At 40.2% G+C, this 22,272-nt stretch overlaps 1 protein-coding gene across 1 annotated transcript in view; it reads right to left on the reverse strand.

The window, feature by feature from the left end:
- Nucleotides 1–576: 576 nt before the first annotated feature.
- slx4ip (SLX4 interacting protein) overlaps nt 577–22,272 on the reverse strand; it is a 47,808-nt gene continuing 26,112 nt past the window's right edge. The window contains exons 4-7 of the mRNA XM_084735886.1: nt 19,372–19,449; nt 16,860–16,948; nt 2,316–2,422; nt 577–2,220 (exon numbers count right to left, since the gene is read on the reverse strand). Of these exons, the coding sequence (XP_084592012.1) occupies nt 1,476–2,220; nt 2,316–2,422; nt 16,860–16,948; nt 19,372–19,449 (1,019 nt within the window). The 3' untranslated portion in view covers nt 577–1,475. The remainder of the gene's footprint in view (nt 2,221–2,315; nt 2,423–16,859; nt 16,949–19,371; nt 19,450–22,272) is intronic.

Here is a 22,272-nt window from a genome sequence, read left to right on the forward strand (position 1 = left end):
ACATTAATACTGCATAGGTTGTCTGCTTTCTGTTATATTATTTTGCAATATCAATTTTGGCCGCCTGAAAATAGGTGATTATTCCTGTTTTATTCCCTTATCTGGACAGTGTTTCCTCCTGGATACGGATATTAAATTCCTGATTATCAAAGTTGTGAAACTCTAAAACAAAACATGAATAAGTAACTATGCTTACATCATGGCCAGTGTGTCTCTGTCGATGTCCGCTGCCATTTTGTATTTTGGATACAAATTACGGTATGAGCATATTTTTGAATGTTGGCTTGAAGTCACATGACCTGCGTACTTGTCTCTCTCATGATATAAAGTTCACAGACTTAATGCCCCCCCCTCCCACAGCCTGTTAAATGACTGGGTCCCCCAGGATACAGAAATCATTTCAGGGCTAACATCACTGTTGTTGGACAGAATTTCGTTGTCAGATTGCCACGAGCATCAGCCAGTCTGGACCGAGTGTGAGCAAAACAATGTGCAGGGGTCTACATGTTATTTCATGCTGGCTGATCCCCGAAAATTATCAGCCTATTTACATATTTCCACAAAGATTCAGAGAGATTTTTTCTCCCCCGGGAAAAACAAATTTATTTATATCGTAAAATGTCTTTCCAGTAAGATAAAAATAAGTAATATATTCATTTTACGTGGGGGTTTGAGGGACTGTTGGCCTGTAGTTGCCCTGTTCTCTCTGGGTCGTGGCCAGCTGAATGATATGAACAGCCCTGTCGAGTGTTGGGGCGACGACAGCAGCTACATTTTAACCTGTGATACTGTAGACGTCCAAATAAAACCACTAATATTTCAATACCGCTCTTACACCCACACATATTTGGTTCAGGTTCAACATAAAAGCTGCATAATACCCTCGAATTTAAAGATACATTTCAGGTGCTTTGCAACTTCGCACTGAGCAAATTGTATATGAATGAAATCTAACTACAAGAGTACATTTTTGAGAAAAGGGGTGATGAAATAAATCTGGAAACAGCAATCAATCACAGCAGAGCTTCGGCGGGGGAAACTGGACAGTTTTCAGACACGTAGGAGCCAGTATTTCAGACTGAGAGCCATGACGTACTGCATGGCTCCTGCCTGTCTGAAATCCCCAATCTTTAACACAAAACCAAATCTAAACTCCAATTAAAGGTTTTTGACTTTCATTTGCGAGCCTCTCTTGACCACCACTACTTATGGGTGGAGGCAAAGTCTGTTTCAAGTATTTGACAAAGCGTAATTCAAACGCTCATGTATCAATTGCCATAATTTGTTCATCATTTGATGTGTGTGTGTTTGTGCAGTGTATGTATATGCGAAGCACATGTGAAAAGAATAGACGGCGTAGTAAAATGTGACACGTGTCATCTGAGGAGTCCGCATGGGGTAAACATGTAGCCCAACACAATATCATCTCTATCTCTGTGGCGTCAAGCATCTTTACTGTAGCCCGTCTCTCCCCCTCAGGACCTCTTCAGTCGTCGTAATCTCGAGGTTCTGGGCACATATTCACTCCCCTCCTCTCCGAGTGTGGATCTGGAACTAATAGAGGAGCCTGAGGATGCAGGCTTGACAGATAGGCCCCTCAGACTTGCGGCCAGCCTGTTTTGGTTTGTCTGTGCCGTGTTATTGCTTGTGAGGGGGAGCCTCTGGGCCCGTTTCCCTAGAGTAAGCAGCTCTACTTCCAGTGTGGTTTTCTTGCACTCGGAGACTGGGAAAGCCTTGGACTCTGCCTTGGCTTCGGCTGGAGGAAGGGGCGGCAGAGGAGGAAGGTCATGCTTGGATGTTTGTGTGCAGCACTCGGTGGAGTGAGTTTGCGTTGCGGCTGGAGGTCCTCCAAGGCACGTCCTCTTGGCCCTCTGCGGGTGAGGGTCTTCCCCTGCGTCGCTCGGCTTGCACCTCTTGCTCTTGCTCGTCTCCTGGCTGAATTCATGTTGGCAGAAAACCGATGAGGCCCCATTTGGGTTGATGCCGTCTGGAGGGCTGCTCTCAGGCTGCTGCTCCTGCTTTCGAGTAGTGGCAATCTGAGTGACGGCTTCCTTTAAGGCGTTGGGGGAAGGCACCTTGTGGTCTGCCTCTGGGAGGACCGTCTGTCCAGAGCTGGTCTCTTCCGGTCTTGGTTCCGACTCTCCAGCTCTAAGATCCTCGCTTTGATTTTTGAGACAGGCTCTCTGGTCAATCTCTCGCTGGACACCGGCTTGTTTGGCTCTGAAAAAGTTAAAAGGATGAGAGGATATGAACAGATACTCGAGTGTCCTCTCTGACTGGCGGGGTTGGAAAGTTCTACATTAGATCATACTCACATCTTTTGAAGCACAGTCTTCTTTGTCTTTGTGGGGCTGTTTAAAGGCTCTTGGGTTTCTCCCACTCTGGAAAAATATTCCGATCTGCTTTGTTCACTCCGCTCAGTCTAGAGAGGACAAACAGAATCGGTGTAAACAAAAAATATTATTCCTGGCATCCCCTGGAAAGGTTTGGCCGCACAGCAGACTGCTGTCATCTTTTGGCATTGTCAGAAATTAAAAAACATTAACTAGACTGCTGTGAAAATGATAATATCATGAATACAAATAAAAGACAAAATAATCCAAAGTGATAAACAAGTAGAGTTTATATAAGTTTATAATCTTCTGAGCCTCCTGAATTTCAAATAGTGTTGTCGCCTCACTATTTGATCTATGATACAGCACAAGAGGAATGTTCTCTTTAATGCCTTAAGAGACACTTAGTAACACCCCAGCTGGCATGAAGAATTAGTCCCCCACTTAATACTGTCCAAAGCAACCACCTCAAAGGCTTCAGAAAACAATCATCGGCTTGTCATGGTGTGACGTGTCTTTTCGTAGTCTTTGCTGTCTGAGGCTTGGAGTGCCTGCAGGCTGAGGCAGAATTACTAAACGGTGAAACCATGTTGACAAGTTAAAACAGCGATTAAAGAAGGATCATTAATACGATGATGGAGGAAAGTAGAGGAAAAATATGACCGAGACACGTGAATGGAAAAATTACAAAGAAAAGGTGATACAAACCCCAATTTCAAAAAGTTGTGACACTGCGTAAACATAAATAAAACACAATTTGCGAATAATTGTCAACCTAAAGCACAAAGACAAGATATTTAATGTTCAAACTAATTACTGTTTTTTGTAAATATGCACACATTCTGAATTTGATGAATTGTGGAGTTTTGAAAGTGAAATTATTTCCTGTCTTACTTGATATACGACTTCAGCTGCTCAACAGTCCGGGGTCTCTGTCGTATTTTGCGCTTTATAATGCACTGCATTTTTTTGGGTGAAAGACAGGTCTGGACTGCAGGCAGGCCAGTCAAGTACCTAATCTCCAAAACCTGCATGTATCTTTGAGTATTTATTGTGCTTTCATAGATGTGACTAACACACCCTCATACCATCACAGATGCTGGCTTGTGCACTGATAACAATCTGGATGATCCTTTTCTTCTTTAGCCTGGAGGACACAACGTCCATCGTTTCCAAAAACAGCTGTGTTTCAGAGCCCATGTAGTAATATCTTTATGCAATCATGTCAGTTTTTGACGCAGTCCTGCCTGACAGGTCACAGGTCACAGGTATTCTATGTTGGTTTTTAGTCTTGCCTCTTACATGCAGAGATTTCTCTGGGTTTTCTGAATCTTTCACTCATATTATGAACTGTAGATGGTGAAATTCCTTGCAATTATGTTGAGAAATGTTAAACTGCCCATGCAGCTTTTCACAAAGCGGCGGACATCACCCCATCCATGCTTGCAAATGACTGAGCCTTTTGAGGATCCCTCATTAACAGCCCATCATGACACTGTCACCTGTTACTAGTTAAATTTCCAGGTGTTTTGTTGCCCCCCGCCCAACTTTTTTGGAAACGTGTTGCAGGCATCAAATTCAGAATGAGTGTAATTTTAGCAGTTTTAAATATTTTGTCTTCATACTGTAGCCAACTTAATACAAGTAGAAAAAGATTTGCATATGATTGTATTATATTTTTATTTATGTCTTACGTGTCCCAACTTTTTTGGAACTTAAGTTTGTAAGATAAAAACAATATAATGGAAGTAGCCTCATGGTTAGTAGACTGTAGAAGCATTTACACTGACTTAAATGCAGACAGTGTCGCTTCACTCACAATAACTACTTAATTTTGAAACTGTATGGCTTCATGTATGAATAATGAATCGAGTCAAACCATTACTCCATGTGCTACTATACACGTTTAAAATAATGCAATACCTGTAAATTATGGTATAGAAAGTACTGAAGCTATGAAAGATAATTTAAGTGCTCATTCAAGACATTAGTTGAGTTCAGTCTTTACTGTCCTGCCTGATATTTGACTTGCAGCACAGCAAAACTAGACAGTGTTCAGTGACTTTTTCTGAACCAGCACTGTCTGCAGGTTGTTGACATAAAAAAAAAAAAAAAGAAAAAACAAAAATCCTGTTTTGTATTACGAGGACTTTTTTTCCTTTGGCCATTTTATCAAAGGAGTATTGAGTATCAATTTTTATTCTAGTATTGTATCAAAGTTTAAAGTTCTGGTATTGTGACAACTCTGTAAAATGCACATTTTTGTTGGCTAAAATGGTTGACTGTGGGTTGAAAGTTCAATAAAACCACATACTAAGGGGACCCTCTGAGGCAGAGCAGGGAACAGGCTGAAGATTGGATCTCACCAACATGTGCCCTCAACAGGCCACTAATGAAGGTTAATCACAGGTCTTTTCCCTGGCTGACCTCAGACAGACTCTGGATTTATGAGAGAACAAGAGACGCTGGTGGTAAATTGAGCAGAACTTAAATGTTGAGAGCCTGTCAATTTTTTGTAAATTAATTGCATGAAAAAAAAAGTTGGCGAGAGAATATCAGAGCGCGTCTGGATTAGAGATTGAGTCGAGGTAAGTGTACTCGTTTAACCAGGATAAGCAGCATTCAGATGAAGAGATTCATGATCTGAGTAACACACTGTAAACTAATAAAACTAGACTAAAATCTGTGAGGCTGTACTTGGGCACCGCTCCGCTTGGAGGACATCAATATTTTGGATGGATAATGGGACTAGGTGAAAAATTAAAGGGATAGTTTAGATTATCCAAAGTGGAGCTGTATGAGGTGCTTATTCATAGTCAGTGTATTAACAACAGTAGCTGTCAGTCAACACGCCCCAGTTTGGAGAAGAAAAAAGAGGAGAACCATCATGGAAGCTATGCACTGTACTGCTGCAGACAGGGCCAACAACAAAATGTATTTTAGCCACTTAAAAAAAGAGGCCCAGCTGAAAAAAACAATATCAGTTTAAGAGTATGCTTTATTTAGAATATTTTCACTGCTTTACCTTGCTGTCAGACAGCCAATTTCTGACAGGAAACTCAAGTTATATCGCTGTCTCTACAGCCACCAGCCTGCTTTGACAAAAACAGTAATTTTACGTTGCAGAACATGAGAGTTGCTGGTCTACTCCTTCTTCAATCAGTTAGTTTGTTTCTATTTTTGTGTGACTTAAGTAAATCTGAACTAATCCTCTAAAAAAACAAAGTCACACAGTTACACAAACAAACTAACCAATCAAGACCACAAACTCTTGTGTTCTGCAAGGTTAAATTATTGTTTTTGCCAAAAGAGTCTGGTGGCTTTGGAGAGAGTGAAATTTAGCTTATATAACATCAGATTCTCTGACAGCAAGGTAAAGCAGTGAAAATATTCTAAATACAGTGTATACTAATATTGATTTTGTTAGGTCTGCCTTTTTTTAGGTAGCTAAAATATGTTCTGCTGCTGATCCTGTACAGAATTACATTACTTCTTATACCAGTGGTCCTGCAGCTTCTTCAAACTGGGGGCGTCGACTGCATCTACTGTAGATAAAACAGTGACAATAGATGAGTACCTCATATCTCACTTCAAAAAACCCAAACAAAATCATTTTAAAATGATCATGGTGTGATTTTTGTGGGGATCTTTACCTGAAAGTCTGCAGAAATCTTCACAGCATATTTTTACTTTGAAAAGTATTGCACCTCCTGTGATTTGAAAATTGCAGTAGGGCATGTTGCAATTACGGTAAAATTTCGATTGATTGCTCAGCCCATGGGCAGAGTATGTCAGCAGTGACATAATTAATCTGCATGATTCTAAACATTATAACATAATACATGTTTAACACTAGCCAGTATCAGTTTTACATCAGATTTGCTGTCATTTAACATGGGTGAAACATGTTAACATTTAGAAAAGACGACGGTGACTGGAAATCTCATGCATCCCACTGTAAACGTTTGCCTAAATTTCTTCATTTATCTGAAAATGCAAGATACAGACTAGTGATAAACCAATCTTTTCCACATGAATGAGTCGGTCTATCACTACCCTGTACCAAATTTCATGGCAATCAGACTAACACTGCCATCCACAGAGTCAGGCTGCTAAGCATGGCTAAAAACACTCTTGCAGTGGGAAAAAACAACCAGAAAGAAGTAAAATCTTGGAAAATCTGAGGTTGTGGCCACTATGTTTATTTAATATCAGCCATTTCTCAGATCATTACTATTCCATAAACTGGTTGGTAAAATGATCAATGTGCACTCTAAGACGGGGAAAGCCAATGTGGTGAGCTCTGGCATCCACCAGTCACTGCGAACACAGAGCAAAAATCATTAATGTCCTCTCCCACATGTCACGATACCAGTGACAACATATGACCCGACACACAAGGGGGAAGAAGTAATTGTCCCAAGCTGCAGGGGCAAGCTGGGGCATTGTGGCTTTGTACTGGGTGTTGAGACCTAGCAACTGCACTCTGGTCTGTGGTGGACGGAATAAAGAGGCCAGACGTAGGGAGGGGAGTGAATAAGGAGGCCGGGCAACAGGGAAGTAGGCGGAGACGACAAGAAACAAGGGACAAGATACTACAGAATAGAAAGCGTTTAGAGAGGGGAGGACAACAAAAGAAGAGGCACCCCCCAGAGTAATATCGCCTGACCTCAGTCTCTCCAGCTTGCCCACAAATGCAAGAATCCTCACACAGGAAGTCCTCCACAGTCTGCCCTTTGTTTAGAGATGGAGTCATGCTCGAATGTGGGCAGAGGTTCAGTACTTACGCTCATATCCAGAGCTACAACTGCAGCTTTGGATTTGGGACAGTGACACACATGCAAATTTTCCTTTGCCTACGCACTCTCACACCCACCCCCAACAACAACAATTCTGAGAAAGATGTGGGTGCCATCATTTGCATCGTAATGCCTTGATATGTATTCTCGACTGTTTAATATGAATAAATGCTGTTTGAAAATGAACTTGAAAGAAAAATCAACAAGAAGCCAATGGGAGGTTCTCTGGGAAAGTTTAGTGCCTTTCTGTTCCTGTCGGCACAACTTCAAAAGATCGAGAGAGTGAAAGAACAGATTGATGGAGAGGAAGAAGCATGAAGGAAGAGGAAGAGGTTGGATATACATAGCAAGTAGAAGCAGAAAGATAGATAGAAAGTCAGACAGAGAGAGAGAGAGATGGTGCATGAATTATTATCAGCAGGGGTCCAGGGGTTGGACATTCTGTATATAGCAACTGGAGAAGAAAGAAGAGGGATTAAAGATGGAGAGGGGGGAGAGAAAGAGAGCGAGACAGCGCATGAGCAACACTAGTATTATGACAGTCTCTGTGGATACAACAGTAAGTACTGTGTGGGAACCGACGTGGCCTAATCTTGTACGGAATGATGCAAACTCTGAAAAAGTTACTAAAGTTCATTCTGAGGGGGACAGGAATGTGTGTATCAAGTTTCATGGCAATCCATCCCATAGATGTTGAGACATTTCACTCTAAAGCTTGAATGTCAACTTCAGGGTGGCGCGAGAGGAAAAGTAAGAGGATAACAAAGTCAGTGAGATCGGTCCTCTGGGAACCATGACACAACAAAAACTGTGCCAATCCATTAATTAGATGTTCGGATAATTCACTGATAACTGAACAATTTGATGTGCTGGTGACAAGCGGTGTAATGATCAATCTGGATTAGGGATGTTAATGATTGATCTTTAACTGATTGCTCGACTTCAAGAATTTAACAGATTAAAATGTATTAATCCATAACTAATCAATAGTGTAGAAATTATAGTAACTGCATTAATTGATTACGCAATTAATATTTTTAACTATTGGTTCAGGAAAATGCACAACATTTGCATCCCTAATCTGGATCAATATATCAATATAAATCCAATATCACTGATGCAAAGTGCAAACATTTATCCATATATTCATCTTTAAGATATGCCTTTATTTTTAAATTTCCATGGCATGACAAAGTCTTTGTTTGGGATGCTATTGATTTATCCTTAATCCATTATTTGCCATTCAAGAATTTAAAGCTATAACAAAGAGCTTTTAACTGCTTATTAAAGTCTAAATTTAACACTGATGCCTCCATATGAGCTACAAAAGCAAACAAGACCATCTGCTGGAATAGCAGACAGTGACAGTAATTCTTAATGTCTGCCACGGGGTCGGAGTGTCCTTGATATCAGATGAAACAATCCTGTATTTACATTTTCACAGTGTTACAGAGTTACAGAGAGAAGAACATCAGACAGGTAAAAGGAAGCAGGAGATTTTTATTTAGAGAATTTCATTTTTGATGTTATAATTGGTTGTTACTGCAGAGGAAACAGTTGAAACCTTGTTCCTTGTAATAACTTTAACCAATTAAAATTCATTAACCAATAACGCATGATTTGCGCACTGCCTTGGTAGTACAGAAATGGCACCCCATTTGACACTGTTTGAGCCTTTTATTGGAAAAGGACAGACAAGAGGCTCATTGTTTAATTAGTCTCTTTAAATTGTTTGATAATAATTCATTTACTTCATGAATGAATGTTCCACGTATTTAATGTGTTGCTGGAGCTGTTTAAATAAAACAAACTGAGAAAATAATGGGCATTTTGTATTTTATTGGGTAGTAATGATTAAAGGAGAAATCTGTAATAAATCATAAATTTATCACGATATGTCATAAGAGATTAAGAAACGTTAAATTGAGATAACTTCATTGGATTAACTTTTTTTTTTTTTCATGTAAATTACAGTTCAAATTGATGCAGAATGTTTACCAAACGAGTAACTGTCTATGTGTATGTTGTAAAAAATCATTAACAATGCTTAGAAGCTGTAGATGTTTATAATGGTTAAACTGAGTGATGTGTTAAAGGCGTCTGGCAGGCAGTCACTGACTGTGTGTATTTTCAGAGCAGCAGGCTTTTGTTTTCAGGGTAAGAGGCTTAACTTTATATTGACAGACAACTGACAGTTATAAACAGCTGATCATCTTACAGTGTAGGACTCGTTCTTGCTTGTTATTGTCAATTTACGCTGCTGTGTGCATCCTGTGCTCCTGTAAAGCTCCTGCAGACCTTCCTCGTGTCTGGGGAGGAGAAGGCGGGGGGAAAACTCGCTTCAACCATAGATCGTATAAATATATAGCATTTTAACCTATTTAATATACAGTCTATGGCTCCAACTCGCTATTTGGACTGCAGTACTCATTTTTTGGATGTCTGTTTAATCAATTAACTGATTGTTAACATTTTCAGTTTATCACTTAAGCAAAATGCACTGTTTCTGTCCAAGTGCTGTCCACCTACTGCCTTTCTGCATTTAGCAACTAGAGAAGAAAGTAGAGGGGTCAAAGATGGAGCAGTAGGGAGAGAGTGAGATGGTGCATGAACAACATTGGAAATATCACAAGCTCTGTGGATAAAACAGTAAGTATTGTGTGGGAACCGAGGTGGCTTAATCTTGTTCGGAATGATGCAAACTCCCAATAGCTGGAGAGCGTCCCACGAAACAGGAGGGAGGGACGGTGGTAAATAAGAACCTCTACCCGCCGTCGCCACCGCCACCACCTCTCCCTCTGCAGCAAGGAATTAACCCCCCCGCCGCCAGCCAGTCTGTTCGCCCCCACACAAGGCTGCAAAACACTTCTTGTGATGCAACACGTTCTGTAGCGCAGACCAACAGTGCCCTCCCCGGCCCCGGAGCCTCCAAAACAACACGGCTCCACCACGGGAGCTGCAACAAGACAGCACATCTGGATGTCAGATTACAGAGATAAGCCTGGCAAAAGGGCAGCAGAGCAGGGAGAATGAATCATTTGGTTTAAAAGGATACCAGTATAGGTTCTCATAACTTGCCCCAACTCTGGATGACTCCTGGAAACAACTTCAAAAAGATAACCAACTACAGGCTCCATAAAATACAGGGAATGAACAGTTTCTCTTCTGCCATCTAAAGATAAGGTAGAGACACAGATAGGAAGATTATGCTGGTTATCTTCTAATGCAGCTGCACTTGAAAGTAATGCACTGATATGGCCAAATAGTCTAAAATACTCCACAGCTGCACTGGATGACAAAACCCCTCTTGCTATCCAAAGACTTGCTTATTTAGTATCATGCTATGTTGACATACAGTAGAGCTTCACTCTATATAATCTACATGAATGCCCTTGGTCATTCATCTGTACAATACAATAACAATTTCACTGGGTAAAAACATTCAGTTTTTCAGGAACCAAGAATAACAGGCTTTTTTGCAGACCGTGCAATTTTTAGTTTATCCAACGGGTTTTGCAAGGATTTTTAAGGGCAAAGAGGTCACAGACCGTTCTCAAGCCATCATGGAGACATTGCAAACTGTAGCTGAAGTTGAAACATGAAAATTACCAGGAAAAAACCCCAAGATGACAAATCAGAAAACATGCCAGCATGGAAAGCTCCGATCAACCATCAACTTGCTTGTGATCTGCCACAGTGGAAGCCAGATTGTTTGTTCTTGGGTTACTCTGTCTTTGTACCTCACCTAACACACACAAAACCAGCTAGATGTCATCTTACAAAGCCAGTGATTCACTCATCTGTCTCAAAATAATGATTTATACCACTTGAAATGCTTGAATCCCTAAAACTATTCGGGTTATAAAAATGGAATTATTCTTTCCACTAAAGAGCCTTTGAAGAGCTTTGTGATGGCACAGCTAAGTATACAAAATCCTTAAACTGGCACCAAGAAACAACAACAATATTTCACTGTCAGGGTAGAAATACCTCCTGCAGAGATGTTCGTGAAACTAGTCCACAAGTTCCACCCACCCACCCTGCTCCCACAGAGGAAACATGCCCTGTTTGTCTAAGCTCACCACATCTTCCCTGCAACAAAGTCAACAAACATGCATGGGCACATACTTGTCTAAAATAGAGGACAGTTCTGATCCCTGAACAATGACAAAGGTTTTTGGATCCACCCATGTGTGAGGATTAAGACAAGCTGTTAACAGTTTAGACTCACTTCGTGCAAATCAATGAGAGCGGCTTTGGACAGGATGGAGTGATCGTGTGTTGTTAAAAGATCACAGACGTGTATTGGGCCTTGGTGGAGAGGAGTTCAGCAGACACTGGACGCTTGGGAAAGCACTGCTGCTAGCTGTTGCGAGCTGTGAAGAACAGAGGCGCGCTGAGGTCATGAGTAAACACACAGGCTCGTCCAGGGCTCAGAAGAGGGGGGGACTGGAAACACATCTGCTCTGCCTTTGATCCAAACTTCTGCGGCCCAGCACGCCACTCACCTCAGCTGCCCACTCTGTGCCTGACTAGAAAACAACGGCCACAATCCTAAACACTAGCTCTTCCTTCCCATGCTGCCCTCCTCACTGTTGGTGCTGACTCACAATAGGAGCAACTTTTTATGAGACTTAAACTTCAAATGTCAAGGGAACAAATGACAATTTTGAGATGCCTTTTGTTTGCTTCCCACGGCCTCATAAAAACGTAGTTATTTCAATGGCCCTCCCCTGCTGAGCAACAGTCAGTTCAACATTTATAGGTTGTAACAGAACTGAGACTTCATCAGGTATCAGGAGTATACATCAGTCTCTTAATAGATCAAAAATCACACAGTTATGTTGCCCCCAAGGATGTGGAGGATGTCTACAACTACTGACATGATAATCATGGCGTCAGTATGCACCAAACCAAACCAACCAACCCCAAACCAAAGCACTTGTCTGATGGTCGAACAGGATCTGAAACTCTCTCCCACATTAGTTTCCAATAGGGTTGATTGATGTTAACCAAACAACTATGTCCGCAGTGACACATTGTAACGGATGATGATATCGGTGCTAGGTCTAAAAGGGTTTTTGTCTCAGCGCCACATCTCTGTGACTTCAGTCATGTTTAAAAAGAAAACAGTAAACATGACATGGAGACATAGTGCAGTGAACAGCAACAATGGCTTCTTTTTATATTTCCCTCCCACATGTCAAAAACAAGTCAGGCATTGAAGCCAACCATTTCTGTAACCTTTTAAAATCCAACAATCACGCTGATTTCATGCAGTACTAGGTTAGGTTGCGAGGGAAAGAAAAGAAACAGGGTTTATACTTTTCTCTTAACCTCTCTTTTCTCTCTTTTGTATCATTTACATGACCATTTCTTTCACACTGTGTACAACCAAGGGAAGCATGATAATATTGACACATCATTGGTGTTGACCAATAAAAGCTTTAAAATAAAACATCTTATCAGACAGAAATGAACATTTCTGCTGATGTAAGGACATTATGACAATGAATTTCTGCAGTGTGGAGGTTTTTTGAGGTGTCCGAAACGGATAGCAAAGTTGCTATTTGCTTCGCTCATGTGAGGAAGAGCCATATTCCATCAACACTACAAATTTAACTGTCCGTTTTAAGAGCTGTTGTTCCGATCAATACAACAAATTTGTGAAGCACAAAAAGAAACGGGTACAGTAACTTTCTTATGTTGCCCAGTGAATGTGCACATTTTGAGAAGCATTGTATTTTATGCCTGCATTTGCCAGTGGGCCATCATAAAAGGAGTCGGCATATAATATGTCAATAACACGACAGCAGGGACTTGATGCTCTCTGCAATTAGGTAGAAAAAATATGTGGTTATATCAGGCATAGTAATCTAACAAAATGAGTTGGGAATTATCACCATGTCGGATATTGGCAAAAATCCAGTATTGTGCTTTCTGATAGAACAATTTGTGCAGCAGGCTTTTCACTCCAGCGCCTTCCTGTCTTCCAGTAGGATTGGAAAGCATATCATACTAACTGGATTGTTTTTCATAACTACCCCTACTTTAAAAATCAATTTAAATTTGCTTCAGTCTGCTTAAAGGTGTGGTTAACCTTGATACCTTCATTATCTACAGTATCTGGTGTCTTTGTTGCTAGACGGCCCAATATGTTCACAGAGCTGGTCACTAAATTTATCTGTCTGCTTTTTGGTGCTGGGCAAGTAGTGTCAAGTGGGTTTTTCAGAGCTTTTTGCTAAAAACAGATGCTCACAGCTGCTGGAAATGGTGCTGATAAGAGTTGTAAGACTGAACCAAAACAATAAAATTGTCTTTGCATCTTATTATAAATTTCTCTTTCTTTTGTCTTATTAAGGGTTTGCACGAACATGCCACATCAAATACAGCAAACACTTCAGATAACTGCGTAAATGATACATCTCTGCTTATCTGAGTGACTTACTTGGCTTGTAAATTAATATAATTAACTCCCCAACAATACAAAAATACAAGAAAATTGGCGAATGCAACAGGTTCTCCCAAATCACCTGTAGAAACCACTTAAGAACAAATCTGTTTGTATGAGGGGTTCCTGCATGAGGCCCAATGTGCTGAAAGACACTGCATAGACCAAGACTTGATTAAGTTGAGGAGAATGGTAATGCTCAGTGGGTTTGTCACTATAAGCAGCCCCCTTCCACATTACACAGCCATTTGAGCCATTGTTGAGAAAATTATGATTGCAATGTGTTTTAGTTCCCCTTAATACTGTTTCATACAGCCTAAGATGTGGTAAACCTGCACAAAACATCTACAAACTGTAGCCCGAGTACCAAAAATCAATAAATATTGGTATCCTAGTTCCGTCTACCCTCCTGGAAATGACTAAATTTCACCATCTCCTCTTCAAACCGAACCACAGCTGAAAATATGACTAATAAAAGTGCTCAGTGTACAGGAGACATACAACACGCTCGAGTGTGGGAGAGAGACGTTGGCTTTCACAAGACAAAAGGCCAACCATGATGTCACCTTGGTTCCCTTCATAACATAACCCCCTGACCTTGTGAGAAGTGCTAATTTGATGAGTCTACATTTCCACTGCGGTTAGGATTTTTGTTCAACAAGTCACACAAACTGAATCCTAACAACAAAAACCGAAACCTCCCTAAATACAGGGGAAACGTGGCATTTTTTTTGGGACTGCCAGGCTCGTGCTGTCAAGAGTTGTGGGATAAAAGACCCCTTCGAGAACACATGACCAAGTTTGACACAGAACTCCATTACTTTTAGACAGCAGCATTAATATGCTTTACATCAAATGTGACTCACAGCATAAACTTTTTTCATTTAGAGTTCCAGCTTTGGCAACATTTTCTTGAAAACGCTCCCTTTGTGACAAATTAAAACAGAGAGAGGGACGTAAACAAATAATTGTTTTTGTCATGTGAAAAACTTTAGCCTTGCTGTCTGGTATCTTTCCCTTACAAACCACGCTCGAGGTTGGGCTAGTGAGAGCTCCACCACAAGACTCCCACCCTCCAATTCCCTCTGCTTGTACTGTATGAGCCCAGAGAACCACATCCTGAGGAGAGGAACGCAATCGACAGCAATGCCTCCTTGAACTGGAAAATTGGTTACACAATCTGAACTTTTCACTGACGACTGTGTTGCTCCACTAAAAATATTACAATCACTGCTTTCATTGGAAGCCAAACTGTGGAGAGTGCAGAGACGTTTCAAAGGGAAACAATAGCAAAAACCCCATAGAAAAACAGCAGGCCACTGATCATGGGATGTGATGGGAGAGATGTCTGTCCTTGATGTGAGTGCCAAGGTGAGAGGCTCCACCACCATTTCCCAGAATACTCTGGGGAGTTTGGGATCAAATGAGCGTTGACCAAAGGATAGCTGTCTGTAATGTGAATGAGCAAAAAAGAACTACAGTAGTAGGTCTCATGACATGGGCGAGCGTACAACATAATATACACGGCACGGACTCTCACTGGGAAATACCCACTGAACACAACTTTATCCGAGTCCAATCAATCATGGCACATGACGTTTAACTGAAGACAATCACATTAACTGAATACTCCTTAAAAACCCAAGCAAGGTATGTGTAACAGAACGATGAGGAGTGTTGTTGCAGCCCTTTTAAACCATGAATGTAAATGTATCATTGAAAATATGATATATTAAAGGGGTAGTTGGAATTATTTGAAGTGGGGTTTGTATGCTGAAATTCAGGTTGGCAGGTTGTCACAACAGCAGAATGTTAAACTTCAATACAGCACTAAAATAAAAAATTATAATAAATACCTCTTTCAATACCATGGCAAAAAGAAAAATGTTCTAGGCACACAAACTAGTATAATTTTTTTTTTTTTAAACAAGCAGAAAAGTCCAGAAAAAACTGACTCTGTTTTTGTTATGCTGCAAGCCAAATTTCAGGCAGAAAAAACAAGACTGAGCTGAGGTCTTGAATGAGCACTTAGATCTTTTTTTATAGATTTGGCACTTGCAATACTATCAAAAATGATTAGTGCATTATTCATTGTATTTAAACGTGGCATTGATAAAGTATTTAAGTACTGATCATTCACACACCACCAGTATGGAAGATAAGCAATGTACTTACACAAAGTGTACCCTAGTATTGCTCTCTCTTGCTCAACGCAGGGATTGCTTGTCTACCACGGCCTTGATCGGTAAGTTTGTTTGTGATACTGTATCAATTTGGTGTATTAAAAGGTTAGTTCAGACTCACTGAATTCACACAATAACATAAACAAACTAACTGATCAAGGCAGAGATAGACCAGCAGCTCCTCTTTTCTGCAAGATAAAATAAATGATTTCACCAATGGAGTTGGTTTTGTGAGAGCGATATTTGGTTTATATAACGGCCGTTTCCCATTAGAAAAAGCCAACTGACCGCAAGGTAAAGTGGTGATAATATTCTGAATATAGTGAACATTTAAACTTGTGTTGATTTTTTTAAGTGGGCCTTTTTGTAGGTGGCTAAGATAAGTTTTGCTGCTGACCCTGTCCAAACTAATACATTGCTTAACTATCTCCACTAAGAGTCCTATTGCTTCTCCAATCTGGGGGGCGTGCCGACCACCATCCACTGTAGCCATCTGATTATTGAGAAGTACCTCATACAACCCCACTTCAAATGATCCAAACTATCCCTTTAATTTAGTGGTTACAGAGTAAAATCAAATAGAGACTATATTATGTTCTGACAATGACTTTAGTGCCACAAAATGCTGTTTTTCCTGTTCCCTGCCACATTTTTCCAAAACAGATCATGTGTGTGTGAAAATTCTGCAAGTATCTAGACTTTCTCAAGAACTAAAATATACAACATCAGTTTTGGAAATATTTCTGACTACCCATTAATGTTGAGGTTTACAAAAATCCCATGTTTGAGTCTGACGAAGAAGAACTTGCAGCAGTGGTGAATTGATAGAATGTGGGAGTAAAAACTTTTCAAAGAAAGGGTGACTCTGCCGATTGGGACCCCCAACCCCCTGCGATGCCCCACACTGTCTCTGAAAAACCTGGCAGGTTAAGAGCTGCCCCCCCCCCCCAGTCCCTCATGTATAGAGGATCAGCATATAGTATAAAGTGAGAGCACAATTTGGCAACACATCCCTATAATAACACACAGACCCATGCAGGACTTTTTGCCAGGCGACTGGAAGAGGAAATAGAGGAGTATAAACAGCACTCACCGCGGCCAGGCTCGGGTTTCCATGGTGTGCTGAGGCATCCTCTGGACAGCTCACACACACAACACAGCGTTCAGGAAACACACGCAAATCTGAAGGCAGGCAAAGAAACAACACAGACCATGCTAGTTAATAACGTGGGCTCACCTCTAATTGTGAGTCAAAGTCAGACAGAGGGAATTGTGGTGGAGGTCTGAATTTACATCTACAAGCACCAAGTATTTACTATCCCTCAAACCGGGGAGAAAATGGCAGTTCACAGATAATTGCTGAGCTTTATGAGCCGCGTTAGCAGCATGAAATATTAGAAAGTTTTATGTTAACGATGGCCTCTGGGAGTCATATGGCCGTTTCATCGGCTTCAAAGGCAAAGACCATTGACAAAAACAATACTATTACATGTATTATAATAATAAATCTGAATGACCTCCACTGCTGGCCAGTATCTGATGACCTATGGTTGTTTCTGCACAGAGCCTCCTGTATGTATACAACTTTCATAGCAATGGAAATCCACTCTATTACTCTATCTTCTGCATTGCCATACTGATACCACAGAAAATAATGATGAAGTAACTAAACAGAAGCACTGACAAAATATTCATCTTGCACACTTGATCCACTTAGCCACCACATTGTGTAAAGGTTTTTACAGTAGTGTTGAACTGAGTCCGTAAAAGCTCAGATTCCTCCCTCAGTGGGCATTTTTTAAAAACATTGGTTTTGCTTCAGCGGTGTGGATTTGTGGTTTATAAACACAGCTGAACACACTTTCGTCAAGCAGGCACAAAATTAGCATATATCACATGCTTGCATTAATGTACGCATAGCTTGTGTGGAGTGTGTAACAAAGCTGACTAAGGGTGATCATGTGATTGGTTTCTCAACAACTACTCACCAGATTAACAAGAAATTTGCTGTAGAAACTCTTGGTCTATGGGGATTAATCCTCAGGCCACTATTAAGCCAACATTTACACTTAAAGGAGGAGTGTTTATTAAGTAGCACCTAGCAGTGAGCTTGCAGACTGCAAATACCTTGGTGGCTGCGAAAAGGCCATATCTAGAGCCAGTGTTTGTTCCTACAGAAACTAGAGCTGGGACGATACACTTATCTCCCGATTTTATACTATCACGATACTTGGGTGCCAATTCGATGTTTAAATATTTGCACTTCTTCGAGTATTGTGATTCAATATTATAATTTACTGCAATTTTTGCTTGCTGCTAGCGCCTTAAAGGGAATTCCCATTATGTGTTAGCATAGGGCTAATGGACTATGTACTAGTTAATCATATGACCACTGGCTAATTATAGAAAGAATGAATCGATTTAGGAACATTGTGGTACAACATGGTGGATGTTAAAGAGGACCCACTCCCTCTGTAGACATAAACATCTCATTCTACTCTCTTATTATCAGATGATTACACACTGATGAAAATATACTTCTGAATATCATATTACATTTATGCAATATTCTACCGATAAATCCCTGTAAATCTTACGAACTGTTCCTTTAAAGAGGCATAAAACTCTGACATAAAGATTGCAATTAATTTTAGCGAGCAAAGTCATGCTTTGCAGGGGATGAGCCCTTTTGTTGTTCTACAAGATGTTCACTCGAGCCACCCCAGCCAGGTCAAAATTTGAAGTTTACACAAATTATGTCTCATAATCTACCAAACAGACTACCGTGAAATTTGCTAAGCACATTTATCCACCAAATTAAATAAACCCTGTTCCTGTAATGTCAACCATTACTGTTTTTGCCTCACTGACAACAGAAAACCTGTTACTAAGTTGTTTGTTCCTTTTAATAGTTTTGTGCTGTTGGGAGATCTGACTAAACATATTAACAGTCTAATATTTAACCCCATATTCTCTCTAACAGGACTAAAAAAACTTGCCATTTTGCAATATATAATTAACCAATCAGAATAAAGACTTGTAACAATTTGTTTTATAGCTAATTGGTATTTTTACATGGCCTAATTACTATGTACAGGTAATTCAGTGGACCAAATTACACACCCTTTGACCTCAGCAGACTGGCTCTAATTTGATGTGTAACGGACCTGCTGAGAGAAGCCGTCATCTCAGTCTGCAGCAGGTCAGTGCTGCCTTAACATCCAAGCCCCGAGGGAGCAGATATTAACTTTACTGACAGGAAGAGAGCCATGTTGGTCCCATGAAAAGGTGGCCAAGGGTCACAGGCGCTAGATGGGCCATGGAGATAGATTCTCACTGCCCTCCATAGACGGCCCTCCAATCTTTCTCTCTCCCACTCTCAGTAGCCTCTCAAGGGAACCACTTAATGGCCGCCTGTTCTCAACAACACCCCGAGCAGGTAGGGACAGGACATAAAAACAAGTGAGGGGGAGAAAAATCAACATGCAGACCACAGATGACTTGCTCCTTCTGTGGGAAATTTGGCTGAGCATGAGTCATTGAGATGTCTATTTCTGATTCATTTAACTGGGAATTGATTTATTATAAACATGTAGGTTACATACCCCCGTAGAGCTGCTTGGCAATACATCTGAGGTTGACGTGCCGCTTCAGAAAATTGGCGACTAGGCTGAAGGATTTCCCTATAAAAAAAAAACAAAACAAAACAAAACATTTAACAGTGAAAGAGCAGAAATCGAGCAGAAATCGTTTTTGGTCATGCATATATTCTTTAGTGACATAAAGTGGTTAATCAAAGGACAAACTATGCAAATATTTTTGATCCAATATGAAGTGCTTCATTTCACAACTGGCGCTACTTCCATCACATACTGTAGAAGCAGGCTAGACTAGCCAGAATATTTTTATGTCTAATTCTGTGAATTAAGGATTTATTCTGACCTAACCAGAGTTGGTGACTACTGGAACAGTGGAAAGACTGGCCAAGATTGTTAAGGTGAGTTTAATTTTGTTTCTTTGCCAAGTTTGAATGAAGTGTGTTCTTCAACGAGTGAACAAGGCAAGTCAGCTCGTCTCAGTTCAGTAAGAGAGTGAGAATTCAATTCAGAAGGTGTGCAGTTGTATTTTGTGTATTTTTGTCTGAGACTTTTAGTCTGTCTGTTTTACCGCGCTTTATTTATTTTATGCAACTATTCTATTTAATTCTCATCTGATCTTCTTTCATTTGTTGTATCCTTTTATTTATTTATTTTTGCCTTGGCCCTTAGTCTTTTAATATTTTATATATCTTTTATCTTACATGTGACCACTTTAACAAATTTGCATGTTTTAATGCTTCATGTAACTCTGTGTGCTCTTATATATTTTATGTATTTTTAAGTGTTTTTTCTTTCTTTTTCCTTTTCTTGTGAAGCACTTTGGGCTGCATTTCATTTAGGTGCTATATAAATAAAATGTATCACTATTCTCATTATTATTGTTATTATTATTATTCTGTAGCAAAAACACAACAACTCTTATTTCCAGGAGATTATACATGATACAATTATTACACAATAATGAAACCATATTTGTGATTATTATACTCCATTTCTGCCATTTTCTGCCAATAAATCCACCTAATTCTTACACACTGGACCTTTAAAGTTGAAACTTGTAGGAACACAGCAGCTCCTCTTCCTTTAAACCAACAAAAAAACACAACCCATTTCTACACATCACTGTTGGCTCTATATGCTTAAAAAAAAATCCCATCAATTTCCTTCTAAACCATAATCTTACGGTCAGTCTGAGGGCCAGCATACTACAAAACCAGCCAGCTCATTCATGGTGTGAGAAACTGTTCTCTCTTTTTAATTTAAGTGACCTCCCAGTTTGGCACACTCAGAGAAACCATGGCCCGGGCCTCTGCTCTATTTGTCATGGAATGTTTGTCATGGTATGTAAGATGTGCTGGGCAGAAACAGTGGCCTGTTGCCTAATCTGGTAGGAATTTGTTGACTTAAAGCAAGGGCCTGGCTAACACGCTATCCAGTTGTTCTTTGTAAACAGGACAACAGTGCTGGGAAGCTAACAGAGCATGCTCACCCTCTGAAACCTACTTCGTACACTTTTCCTCTCCTTGATGCAGTGACCGTAAAATTATACCCTGCTTCATTTTACCAGCACATCTCTATTATTTCTTATCCTTATTTGGCATTCTCATGTAGCTCTTGCCGTGTGAAAACCTCATTAACTGCTAACTATGGGGATTTTTTTGCATTTTAACTCCAATTTAAGGATTATATGTTTTCTATAGTTTAACCTCTTTCACTCAAGGCACCTTCAGAACTCCCTGGATAATGTCAGATATGCACTGTCATCAAGATAAAGATAAGTGTTTTGTCTCTAAAAGCTGACATTTTGGAAGACGGGAGGTTTTCACCCGTCGGCAACAACACTGAGAGACACTCATCAATAAAACGTAGACAGGTCTCCTCTAAAAGCTGACCTACACCTAGGACAAATATGCTCCACACTGCACCAGCATGAACATACAGCACATGGCATGTTAACAACATTGGCCCACACACAAGTGGGAGTGGGCTGTTGTGAACATCCCCCTTTCTCTGTTCAGCTGATGTCATCTCAGCACCGACTCAAAGCGTCTAATTATCGTCTTCAAAAAGGAGCAGTCTTGTGATTCTTTGGATAATGACATGCAATTAGAGAGACAGTTTGCCACAAAACTGCCACAGGTATAGGCTTAAGTCCACTGGCCAGTGATTAATGGCACCACCTCTGCTTTCTTTTTCTCTGGTCTTGTGGCTGAATTAGCAGCCAGGTTCACTACTTTAGCAAACACTGTTTACACTGGCAAAAATACACAAAACATACATAAATAAATGAAGGAATAAATTAATAAAACAGTCCATCAGCGCTCTGTCACACAAACCAAGCTCAGTCAACTCAGAATAAATCCCTACAATTAAAAGTTAAATCCAGTGCAAATAAAACTAAAGTGAGAAATCAATGGGTTGTTACAGCTTTTGAAATATGGATACCTGTTTGTTACCATGATACTAAGAAATTACAATCAATATTTTTCTGAGGATCACAGGGTATAATTGTTGCCTAGGTGACAGGCTAAAACACTTGTCAGTTTAGCACATATGGGAATGCGTCTGATCCTCAAAAGCTATTAAAGAGAAATTTAGCCTCCGGCAAAATTCAGATTAGACAACGTTAAGACAGCTTAGTCAAGATTTATGAAAATACATTAAAATCTCTCTAAAATCTCTCTCTAATCTGCATAGTAAAAAAGAGATTTACCAGGAATTAACATTCATTTTGTGTGAGAGTTGACATCAACTGATAATTCTTGCATGTGCACTTCCCATGCACGTCTAGAGCAGAGCTACTCAACTTACTTTAGCCAGGGGCCACCTTTGCAAAATGACAGGCCAGGGGCCAATTAATAAACAAGCATTAATAATAATAGTAGCAATAATCTTCATCATAAATCA

The sequence above is a fragment of the Lutjanus erythropterus genome, chromosome 14 (assembly GCF_056507025.1).
Source record: "Lutjanus erythropterus isolate fLutEry1 chromosome 14, fLutEry1.hap2, whole genome shotgun sequence".
Taxonomy (NCBI): domain Eukaryota; kingdom Metazoa; phylum Chordata; class Actinopteri; order Lutjaniformes; family Lutjanidae; genus Lutjanus; species Lutjanus erythropterus.